Source organism: Chelonoidis abingdonii, chromosome 6 (assembly GCF_003597395.2).
Source record: "Chelonoidis abingdonii isolate Lonesome George chromosome 6, CheloAbing_2.0, whole genome shotgun sequence".
In the NCBI taxonomy this organism is placed as follows: domain Eukaryota; kingdom Metazoa; phylum Chordata; order Testudines; family Testudinidae; genus Chelonoidis; species Chelonoidis abingdonii.
This window is the reverse complement of record NC_133774.1, coordinates 138,180,514-138,192,756: the sequence shown is the minus strand read 5'-3', so window position 1 is coordinate 138,192,756 and position 12,243 is coordinate 138,180,514. Positions and strand designations below refer to the sequence as shown.

At 42.9% G+C, this 12,243-nt stretch overlaps 2 protein-coding genes across 8 annotated transcripts in view; one reads left to right on the top strand and one right to left on the bottom strand.

Moving 5' to 3' along the window:
* The window catches only part of TSTD2 (thiosulfate sulfurtransferase like domain containing 2), a 575,835-nt gene that overhangs the window by 259,835 nt on the left and 303,757 nt on the right, over window positions 1–12,243 (bottom strand). The window lies entirely within an intron of this gene.
* Window positions 1–12,243, top strand: part of TDRD7 (tudor domain containing 7) — a 139,737-nt gene that overhangs the window by 5,866 nt on the left and 121,628 nt on the right. For all 7 annotated transcript variants that reach the window (XM_032772598.2, XM_075067445.1, XM_075067446.1 and 4 more), the window contains exons 2-3: window positions 9,058–9,270; window positions 10,951–11,092. In XM_032772598.2, coding sequence (XP_032628489.1) covers window positions 9,058–9,270; window positions 10,951–11,092 — 355 coding nt within the window. The remainder of the gene's footprint in view (window positions 1–9,057; window positions 9,271–10,950; window positions 11,093–12,243) is intronic.

Sequence of the window (12,243 nt, the reverse complement as noted above, 5' to 3'; positions counted from 1 at the left end):
ATGGTAAATTCTCAGAATGGAGAGAGATAACTAGTGGTGTTCCCTAAGGGTCTGTCCTAGGACCAATCCTATTCAACTTAGTCATAAATGACCTGGAGAAAGGGGTAAAAAGTGAGGTGGCAAAGTTTTCAGATGATACTAAACTGCTCAAGATAGTTAAGACCAAAGCAGATTGTGAAGAACTTCAAAAAGATCTCACAAAACTAAGGATTGGGCAACAAAGGCAAATGAATATTCTTGATGGATAAGTAAAGTAATGACATTGGAAAAATCACCACCAACTTACATACAATATGGATTGGGGCTAATTTAGCTACAAATCAGGAAAAAGCATCTATGACATCATGGACAATTTCTCTTGAAAATCACTGCAGTGTGGCGAAAGGCGGTCATGAAGCAAAAGGATTTTAGGAACATTTAAAAAGTGGATAGATGAAGAGACGGCGATATATTTACTGCCCTTCTATTTTAATCGATAGTCGCTCTACATCTTGTATGCTGCATACAGAAAGATGGGTGACTATCACATCTCAAGCAATAGGTATGCGGTGCACTAGAATAAGGGTTCAGAGAAGGGCACACACATATGTATTGGGCTGGACAGGTCCCATTATTTAATGGGGATATTTAAAGAGGTTCGACTGCTTCGGCTTGCGAAAAAGGGAGCACTAAGGGGGGCTATGGTAGAGGGCGTATATAAATCATGAGTGAGTGGGTGAGGAAGAGTTAGATAAGGAAAATGTTTCTTTATTCATTCCCATAATATCAGAACTAGGAGCACCAAATAAATTAATGAGCAGCAGGTTTAAAACAAATAAAAGGAAGTTCTTCTTCACATAGTGCACAGTGAACTTGTGGAACTCCTTACCTGAGAGGATGTGAATGCTAGTACTATAACAGCCTTAAAAGAGACTGGATAAATGTTATGAGTTCAGTCCATTAATGCTATTAGCCAGGATAGGTTTAGGAATGGTGTCCCTAGACTCTGTTTGTCAGAAGGTGGAGATGGATGGCAGGAGAGAGATCACTTGATCATTACCTGTTAGGTTCACTCCCTCTGGGACACCTGACATTGGCCATTGTCAGTAGACAGGATACTGGGCTAGATGGACCATTGATCTGACCCAGTACAGCCATTCTGTTGTTCTTAAAAGCCTAATGATTAACAAATCTGTTTTAAATGGTACAATGACGTTGGAAAAATGCTTGAATGACATGAGCAGGAACTACAAAATGACATCTATTATATTTTTTTTTTGAGGTGCCATTGTGGCTCCATTCTTAGAATGTGCACAAATGAACACACATTTGTATGAATATTATGGTGTCCTCCCTAAAATTACAGCTGTTATCGAGTACAGAATAAATTGTATGAGAATGTCAAGCAAATCTGAGTTACATAATTAGATGACGGCTGTAAATACTTTTTTATGATTCTTATTTATTCCTCTAACAAATTCCTGAAGTTATTTTGGAATAATCCAAAATAAGGCTAAATTCAAACTTTATTAATGTGATGCATTGTGTGATTCTCTTCCCAAGTTAACATTGGGAGTAATTTTCTATTTGTGTTGTAACATTTGCCATCTGGATTTATTGGATAAAACAGCAGATAACAAATGCCACATATGATATAATTTATATAGGGTTCTGTTGGTTTTAACTACAGTTTTAATATAATTAAAAATGATAAATCTGGTTGAAATTTGGAAGTTTAGTCTGTTGAAATATGAACTAAAAACAGAAGAAAAATAACTAATTCAGCTGTGGAGTGGCGAGGGGGAAGAATCGCAAGATCCCAACCTTTCCCCCAAAATCCTGTTTTTTCTCTTACCCCTTTTGTTGATTATCTATTTAATATTTTATAAAAACAGAACCACAGACACGAAATAGCATAACTATTCAGTTAAGGCTGCTAAATGCAATTCAGGAGCATCATTAAACTTGTCCTTAGGCTGAAGACAAACTCCATACGTTTAAAAGTTTGGAAATTACAAAGTGAAAATCCATAAACAATTGTGACTTACCTTGACAATCAGTTCATGCACACACATCACTAAACAGAAAAATTCTCAGTAAGAAACATCCAAACAATCTTAATTTTGCCTATGTAACAAAACAGTCATAGCTGAAAAGTCTAAATCAACAGTACCTATTCATCCCATGGCTTTCTCCCAAAACTGCATATATCTTTAATACCTGCTTTTTTTCCCATACAGAAGTTTAGCTTTCAATACACAAACTAAAAAAAAAAAAAAGTGTAAGCCTATACATCTCCCAAGGATCCTTCCATGTAGCTCTGTGAGTTAATTTTGTGCATCTGTAATATGTGTAGGGGAAGTGAGGGTTAGGACCCTGGTTCTATCTCCTCGCCAATTTGCCCACAGTAGTGATCACATCTCTGGGTTTCTCTAGCACCATCACAGTAGTACATAAGCACATTTTGATAGCAGTGGCTTAATTCTGAGCAAAATAATTGCATGTACCTGAATTAAACAAATAGCTTTCTAAATATAGCTATTGTACAAAAAGAAATTCTTACATCTTTGTTACATCTTACAGTAATAAAATGCATGTTACTGTAAAATGAGCTACCTGTGTCATAAATCATCAGATGTGATAATGTAAATGAATATATTCACACACTGTTTTCTAGACCTGTAGTGTTTAAAGCAGGGATGGGCAAACTTTTTGGTCTGTGGGCCACATCTGAGTTGGGAAGTTGAATGTAGGACTGGGGCAGGGGGTTTGGGGTGCAGGAAGCAGTGTGGTGGGGGGGAGGGGAGGGGGTGTGGTGTGCAGGAAGGGGCTCAAGGCAAAGAGTTGGGCTGTAGGAGGGGGGTTGGGTTGGGGTAAGGCAGGGGGCTAGAGGAATCAGGATGGAGTTGGCGTGCAGATTGCAGGAGGAGTTCGGGGTGTGGGCTCTGGCTTGGCTGGCAGTGGGATGCAGCGGGGCTAAGGCAGACTCCCTGCCTGCCCTGGCCCCACATTGCTCCTGGAAGTGGCCGACATGTGCGGAAGTGGCTCCTGGGGTTAGGGTGGGGCAGGCAGCTCTGCTGTGCACTGCTGTCTCCCATGGGTACCACCCCCAAAGCTCCCACTGGCTGCGGTTTCCTGTTCCTGGCCAGTGGGAGCTGAGGGGGGTAGTGCCTGCAGGTGAGGGCAGTGCACAAAATCATCTGACTTCTCCTTCTCCAGGGGCTGCAGGGATGTGGTGCCAGCCGCGTCTGGGAGTAGTGCGGGGCTGAAGCAGGCAGAGGGACTGCCTTAGCCCCACTGCGCCACGGGGCTGGCAATCCCGCAGGCTGGATTGAAAGCCTTTACAGGCTGGATCTGGCCTACAGGCCGTAGTTTGCCCTCCGCTGGTTTAAAGCCTGTTACCATTCTATTGAAAATCTTACTACCCTTGACTTCAGTGGAAATGTGATTGTCATAAATAAGGCACAATTTAGTCACAGGGTATTTTAGAAAAAGTCATGGATGGGTCATGAACAATAAACAAAAATTCACTGTCTGTGACCTGTCTATGACTTAGATTATAAATGCCCCCGACTAAATCTTGAGGGGATGGAGCTGAGGCTGGGGGCGGAGGTGCTGCTAGGATGTGTGTGGGGGATCACAGGTCAGTGGCTCCAGCTGCCTGGGGCCACCCCAGGGACTACCACACCCAGTCAGTCCCCAGGGACAGCTGCTGCGGGCTTGTCTGAGTGGTGGCTGGTGCAGCTGGCCCTAGGGCCCACCACTGGCTGCATTGGTGCTCCAGCAGTGGCCAGTATGGCTGTCCATGGGGCCACCTGAGCAGCTGGCCCTGGAGCCAGTTGTTTGGGCTGCCTTAGGGTCATCCGCACCGGCTACTGCAGAAGTCATGGATATTGTGGGAAGTTACTGAATCCATGACTTCCGTGACACAAACAGAGCCCTAGTCATAAAATACTGAACTCTTCTGTTTGTGTGGCTGTGTGAGCTGAGTGTTAAGGACTACGTCAAATTGTGGTAATCACAAGTTTTGATTTATATAACCAGTTATCTGTTTTAGTATGGATCTATTTAATTATCTTATCCTGAGCTGCAGTTCCAAAAAATAGATTACAATTGAGATTGCTATGTTCAGTCATTTTGTTTGTGAACTAGGTGAGCCCTAGTCAGATGTCTGAGTCTGACAGACCACTTAGACTACAAGTACACCTCTACCTCGATATAATGCTGTCCTCAGGAGCCAAAAAATCTTACCGCATTATAGGTGAAACTGCATTATATCGAACTTGCTCTGATCCGCCAGAATGTGCAGTCCCACCCCTGGAATACTGCTTTACTGCGTTTTATCAGAATTTGTTGTATCGGGTCACGTTATATCAAGGTAGAGGTGTACTCTGAGGAAAAACTCATGAAATGCAGCCCAGGCAGTTGAAGTGCTTGATAAGTTTGGTCTTCATATAAACATCTCGGGGGTTCTTAAATTGGAGCTCACCAAACAAGGTGTGTCTAAGTTTCCCTTTTATCTTCGGCACAGGCAGTGTAAAGATGGAGTATGGAAAGGGGAGGACAAGTTCTCAGTGTGTGTCTACGTGGCTAGCCGGTGTCAGCTGGCTTGGGTTCCTGGGGTTCAGGCTAAGGGGTTGTTTAATTGCCCTGTAGACACTCAGGCTAGAGCCTGAACTCTGGGGCTGCCTCTCCAAACATCTTCATCTCAATTAAACAGCTCTTGGAGCTCAAGTCAGCTGTCATGAACCAGCCACAGGTAGACTGTAGTGTAGACTCTTAAGGTATGTCTACACTACGAAATTAGGTTAAATTTATAGAAGTTATTTAGAAATCATTTTTTTTATACAGTCGATTGTGTCCCCACATAAAATGCTCTAAGTGCATTAAGTTGTCGGACTGCGTCCACAGTACCAAGGCTTGCATCGACTTCCGGAGCGTTGAGCTGTGGATAGCTATCCCACAGTTCCTGCAGTCTCCACTGCCCATTGGAATTCTAGGTTGAGATCCCAATGCCTGAGGGGGCAAAAACAGTGTCACAAGTGGTTCTGGGTACATGTTGTCAGGCCCTCCTCTCCCTCCCTCCATGAAAGCAACGACAGACAATGGTTTTGTGCCTTTTTTGCTGGGTTACCTATGCAGACGCCATACCATGGCAAACATGGAGCCTGCTCAGCTCACCGTCACCATATATCTCCTGGGTGCTGGTAGATGTGGTACTGCATTGCTGCACAGCAGGAGCTCATTGCCTTTTGGCAGCAGACAGTGCTTACGATTGGTAGCCATCATCATTGCACTTCTGGGTGCTCTTTTAGCCGACCTCGATGAGATCGGTCAGAGGTGCCTGGGCAGACATGAGTGACTCAGCCAGGTCATTCCCATTTTCTGCTGAGCACCCAGGAGATGACGATGACTTGCAGTCATACTGCACCATCTGCTGCCAGCCTAAGATGGAAAAGATAGATGGAGTGGATGAAAACAAGAAATTGACTTGATTTGTTTTGTGAAATCAATGGCCTGCTAAACCTAGGGTTTTGAGTTCAATCCTTGAGGGGGCCATTCTGTGTGACAGTTGTTTGTTTCTCCTTGATGCAAAGTCACCCCTTTTGTTGATTTTAATTCCCTCTAAGCCATGCCATCAGTCGCCACTCTCTCCAACAGAGCAAGGGCAGACAATTGTTTCATGCCTTTTTTTCAACCCAGAACCAGAAGTTCCAAAAGCAAAACCAGGCAAGGAGGCAACGGCAGCGTGGTGACAAGAGTGATGAGGACATAGACCTGGTCATAGACTTCTCACAAACTATGGGCCGGGCAATGTGCACATCATGCTGATGAGCTCTGTATGGTCCCCTGTGCCGATCAGCGTGCCATGCTGGCCAAACAGGACATTAAATTCAAAAGTTTGTGGGCCTTTTCCTGTTTACCTGGCCAGTGCATCTGAGTTGAGAGCGCTGTCCAGAGTGGTCGCAGTGGAGCACTCTGGGATAGCTCCTGGAGGCCAATACCATCTAATTGCATCCCCACTACCCCAAATTTGACCCGCAAGGCCGATTTCAGCGCTAATCCCCTCATCGGAGGTGGAGTAAAGAAATAGATTTAAAGAACCCTTGAAGTCGGGGGAAAAAAGGGCTTCGTCGTGTGGATGGATGCAGGGTTAAATCAAGGTAACGCTGCTAAATTCAACCTAAAATGGTAATGTTGACCAGGCTTCAGTCTAAAGTCTGACAAGTAGAGCTGCTGTAGTTGCTTCTGCACCTTTTAAATTTCTTAGATCATGTGTGGGTAACAAGCTTCTTTTGAGGAGATGAACAACTTTGTAGCTGAACATCTCAATGCATGAGAAATCCATTTTACTTACAGTGCTGCATGCTAGGAATGTGCTGCTTTATTCAGCTGTATATGAACAGAATGGGAAACAGCTGGGGAGCAGAAAACCTTAAATCTGAATAAGTTTTCAAAAACATCAGGACATTAAATTCTTGTTTATGGGATAAATCTTGGATGGTTAGCTTCAGAAGTTTCCATTCATCTCTGGTTCCACATGTGCATCTTTACAAGAGACACTTTTTTATCTGAAACGTACTAATTATTAGTCTCTTCCTAGAAGTGATATTGTTTGTGTGTGTGTGGTTTTGGTTTTTTTTGTGGAGAATCCATTCAGTTGGCTTGAGTTCTGTGAGGATAAATACTCTTCTTTTTTTGGGGTGGGGAAAGAGCGAAATAAACCACAGTTCTTTTCCCTTGGTACTTTGAAACATGGCAAATAGTTTTTTCTGAAGAGTACATTCACCAACAAGTTTGAAAAGAGAATGGGTTGGACAGTAGTTACAAACTGATGATTAGCTACGTTGCCCACTTCATTTTTGTGAGCATTCCATTGTTAAGCTCTTAAATGTATACCCTAATCAGTTCTTCTGGAGCACAGTGTTGCCTGTGAGATTACTTCTGAGGGCTTGTCTACACTACCTGCCAGATCGGTGGGCAGCAATTGATCCAGCGGGGGTTGATTTATCGCATCTATACTAGATGCGATAAATCAATGACTGAGCGCTCTCCTGTCGACTCCGGTACTCCACCAGAACAAGAAGCACAAGCAGTGTCAACAAGAGAGCGTCAGCTGTCGAGTTCCTGCAATAAAGACACCGTGGTGAGTGATCTAAGTACATCAACTTCAGCTACGCTATTCATATAGCTGAAGTTGTTGTGTATCTTAGATCAACCCTGCGCAGTAATGTAGACAAGCCCTGAGAGAGAGACTTTTATTGCTAGGAGCAGGATTAAAAGTTAGCATAATAGGGAGTCTGTCCATTTAGCCCACTAAATTTGAGGTGCAGTATGAAATGGTATATTGGATAGCATTATGTACTTGCAGGTTGAGGTTTAACGTAGAAACATGAGCTTGTGTGGCAAAACTAGCTACCTATATTTTTATTTTGATAAGAGTTGTTATCAATTGAGTACATCATATCTTCCCCGGTAATATTGCTGCTTTAAAAGATACCATGAGCTAGGATTTTCACTCCTGGGCTGGAGATTGGCAGAACTGCGCAATTTGTAAAGAGTTTTGGCCCCCAACAGCAGTGGGAACAGGATGGAGGTTGGCCCACTGGCTGTGGTTACGTGACACTCAGCTTAATTGCTGCCTTAAACTGGTCAGAAGCTTTCTTTTGACTATGTACAGCAAAGAAGTCCTGCAGTAGCTGTGCCTCTGCCAGTCATTGCTCCGGCTCTTCTCTCTCAATTGCTCCAAAGTCATTGGGGATCCTTTTTTAATACGTCTCTTCCTTTCAGTTCGGTCCACACCATTTAGCATACCTTTCTTGATGTGGCTTGTTTGATGCTCAGCTGCATCTGTCTATATCTGTGTCTTGTGCTTTGGTGTCTGGTTCCACTCTAATGTTCTTGGTACTTTAGCATCTTTTAGCTATACACCTGTTGAGGAGTAAGTTATTTTGGCAGCCCTTCAGGGCCCTGCCTTAGTATTGGTGTTCTCAGTGGATCAACACTTGTGTTGCAGTGTGCTCCGCTGCCTATCAGCATTTACTGCTTGGCATTAGTATCTGTACTATTTGGGTGCTTTTGTTTGCAGAGACTGTCTCATCACCTGTGTCAGAGATGAAGCGAGGCACTGCCTGGATGCCCCCTTTTTTTTGGAGTGTGGTTGGAATATTGGCTTTGTATGATGCCTTCCTAATCAACACAAGGCTGCTCAGCAGCTTCAAATCACATGAACGGGGCAAACTTATGTTGATAGGGCACCAGAACAGGCTTAACTGTGCCTTTCTGCACCATAGTGACACTATGAGGAGTGGGGAAGAGAAATAGATTTATTTTTAAAGAAACAGTAGATTAATCCAGATTGGGATCACAAACATTATAATGCCTTAATCATAATCCTATGGTTATTGTATGGGGTCAATACAAAGATAAGGCTGCCCTGGGTGCCCTAACTGTCCGTATCTTAACATGTTTGAATTTTTTACATTTACCCTTAATTCTGAATTTCCTGTGTTAATAAATGCTTGGTTTTGGATTATTTCACCCCTGTAATGTATTTTACCTTAAATTACTGATATCTACTTTCAAACATAACTCAGTTTTAACACACTTTTTTCTGGGAATCATACAAAATATTACAATATGCTTTTAAAACATTTTGTCCTCCAAAAATATTATTTTTCCAAAGTGTATGGCGTAAATTAAAGCCATGATGATGTAAGGTTTTATTGGTATTTGTCTGGGATGACCTGCATAACTCGCTTATGGCATGACTCCTGAGCTGATCCACCAATGGTGTTCATACGTTCTTGTTCTGTAGTCTAAACATATCCATTTTGTTTCTTTGGTTATTTTGCATTGCTGTTCCTTCACCAGTCTGTTATGTGGAAGCCAGAACATGCTAGTATTTGGTTTTGCTTCTGTTTAGTCGTTTAACAAATGTTTTAGTCTCCAAAGTCAGGGTTTCCTGGTGGTCTTTTTTCTTCACTCATGTTAGCATATGACATATGTGAATTAGTGGGCAAGGAGAGCAAGAATCCATGAAATATTCATCGTATAAATGCTTATTTTTGGTTACAGATAAAGATGCCGGAATCTGACCTAGTTGCAAAGATGCTTCGAGCTGTTCTCCAGTCCAATAAAAATGGAATACCCTTGCCACGACTGCAGGGGGAGTACAAATCCTTGACTGGGGATTGGATCCCTTTCAAACAGCTAGGACATTCTACACTGGAAGAATACTTGAAGACTGTTCCAGGAGTTGTCAGAATAGAAATTAATAAAATGGGTGAGGTAAGAAAAGGTTCAAATTATACAGTTAGTGGCTTTTCTCAAGTTGCTTGTTAAACTGGCTTTGGAATTCATTGTAAAGCTTGTGGGTCTCTAGCTTTATGCTGAAGATTTTAGGAGATCTCATGCTCTTAGTCTAGCAACAATGTTTCCCAGAAGTGCTAGCAATAGTGGGAGCACCAGTGTTGTAATCCTTTTACCTTTATGGCTTAGTCTCGTTCTGAGTGTGTTTAGATAATATGGTGGTTGTGACAAATATGGCAATTTCCTGCAATATCTTTAGGATATCTTACTTTATTAAGCTTAGGTATTGTGGGTCAGGGACTGTGTGGGGGAGGAAGACCACAGCTGTCCAGAAACTAAGAACAGTGTGATGTGATTGGGCAAATTCACTTAGGTTCTAACACTTTCAGTGGCGTGCCACCACCTGGAGAAGTTCACATATACTGGTTCTGACTGGCTTTTCCAGAGACCAGCAGATAAAGAGAACTTTTGGGTAAATAGCCTGAGTTTAAACTGATTTAGGGCCTTCTTTCTGATCCAGCAAGTGGACAGGACCTTCTATCCAGGGAGACAGAGGAGTCGATCCTTTCTGGAAGGACTTTGACTTACTGATTGTTTTTAATGTTTTCTTTAGAATGTTTTCACCTTAAGAATCAATGTGCTCACTTAGAAAGAGCTATGAGGTAACTGCTGGCAGTTACACCATTCATAAGCCTTTGGAGAGGAGGCCAGGTGCAGCTACTCACCTGTTTAGGCAGTCTGGCTTGCTGGGGTATCTCAATGTAGGGCGGGAACTGTGCAGCCTGGAAAAGCCCATGTCAAGATGGGGAGAGATGGGTCTCTGCCCAAGAGAAGTGACAGCTGAGGATCCAGCAGCCATGAGTAGGTGCTTTTGATGAACCCCAGAAGGGGACATACAGGTGCAGTTACCCTTAACTGTGACAGTGATAAACTGGGCCTTTTAAAGTAAGTATTCCTGAAATGACAGCCCCAGTTGGAAGACAGCAGCCTCATTGACTGAATGAGTCTGTGTCTCATTATTTCTCAAACTTTGTGTGTGTGCGCGTGTCTCTGAGAGAGACACGCACACACACTTCTAAAAAAACATATACAGCAATTTCTGTCTTCGTGGTAGGTTTTGGTTCTACTTATTTGCTATTTCACATACCTGAATTGGGGTAGATGTTTTACAGACTAGTAGGATAATGTCTGCATGGAGAAGCATACCATTTCAGAACTTTTTCCATGTTCTAGTCATTAGTTTGTTTGCAAAGAGAGAACTTTGCTGCATTTCATAAACTTGGCAACATTTAGTTGGACTTATCCTAGTCTCCTTTGGTAGGAGATCCTGTAGTGTAGGACCCTGTAGAGCCTTTCCAGCACGTCCTGTCTGCAGCAACCTGACCCTGGGGTCTCCCAGCAGTGGTTTGCTGGTTTGTCAGAGTTCCTAATCCAGGTCATGGAAGGAGAGGCAGTTCCTGGGAGAGTGTGAGATCTAGTAAATATCTTGGGCATCAAAAGTACGAACAGCTCACTGTTTTTCTATAAATGTTGAACTTCTACAATTTAAAGATAATAGAATTAAGTAAATATAAGAAATATTGTGTAACTTCTTTCATGGAGTACAGAGAAGTTTGGACCTGATTATTTCCCTATGCCCATTTTCTCCCCCCTGAGCAGATCACTTGCCATGGTGTTGCTTGCGCTGAGACTGTGCGAATTGCTCAACTGGTAGCTTGCCAGAGAAGTTCAAAAAGGAAAATGGGACGACAGGTGAACTGCCAGATGAGATTAAAGAACACTGCTCCATTCACATTAGTTGGTAAGAATTCATAAGCTGGAAAACAGTTTCATGATAAATACTGTTAATTAAAACTGTAGTCTCTTGTGGCAGAGCCTTTCCCTTATAAACCTTCTGATTACAATGAATTGTGCATGTTATTAATCAATTCACACTAGAGGAAAACAGTGTTGAAATATAGATTTGTGCTTGGCCTTACTTTGAATAAACATACATGAGGAAGTTAATAGGAAAACAGTGCTTTTGCTGACAAATGTGCAGTGATGTTACTGGAGCAGTCTTGAAGGGTAGCTGTCTTTGGGTATGTCTAAAAGACAGTTAAGTACCTGCAGCTGGCCTGTGCCAGCTGACTCTGGCTGTGGGGCTGTTTCATTACAGTGTAGATTTCTGGACTCAGGCTGGAGCCCGGGCTCTACGACTCTGTGAGATAGGAGTGTGCTAGAACCGGGTCTGCAGCCCATAAGTCTACACTGATATGAAACTGCCCCACAGCTTGAACCCCATGTGCCTTAGTAAGCTGGCCACAGGTTTTTAATTGTAGTGTAGACATATTTTTTGTGTTAGACTTCAGAATCAGGTCAGTTTTAGCTTGTGTGAGTCCATTAGTTATTAAAAGATATTGGAGTCAGGGGTGAGAAGAATTATTTAATTATTCCTGGACATAGGAGTAAGCCCCGTCCTTGAGGAGAGCAGCAGCTATTCATTGTTTCTGGACGTAGATTGCCTCTGATCTCTGTGCTGCAGAGCTGCCACTGGGGTGTGCCCTCTGTAAGAATGATTCTTTGATTTCCAGTTGGGAAGGGAGAGGAAACAGGCTCCTCTCATCTTCCTCGGTCCCTTGAGCTGGTCCCTCACTGTAAGATAGGTGAAGGGTAAACTGGACAGAGCTCTCACTTCCTTTCTCCTTCTAGTGGGAGATCAAAGGGCTACCCTGCAGGCAGACAAACTGGTGGTGGCACTGCCTGCAAGAGCAAGTGACGACAGGTTCATACTAAATTTAAACTGTAAAACAAATTAGTACAGTAATGTAGTAGCCCTCTGATCATGTTTTCCTAAAGCATCAAAATGGAGCACTATAGCTTATGTAGTAGGATTCAAACCCAGAGGTCCATTGTAGTTGATCCACCTACAAGTAGCACAAAGAGTTTTTACAAGGTTTGTTAGGATGTTTT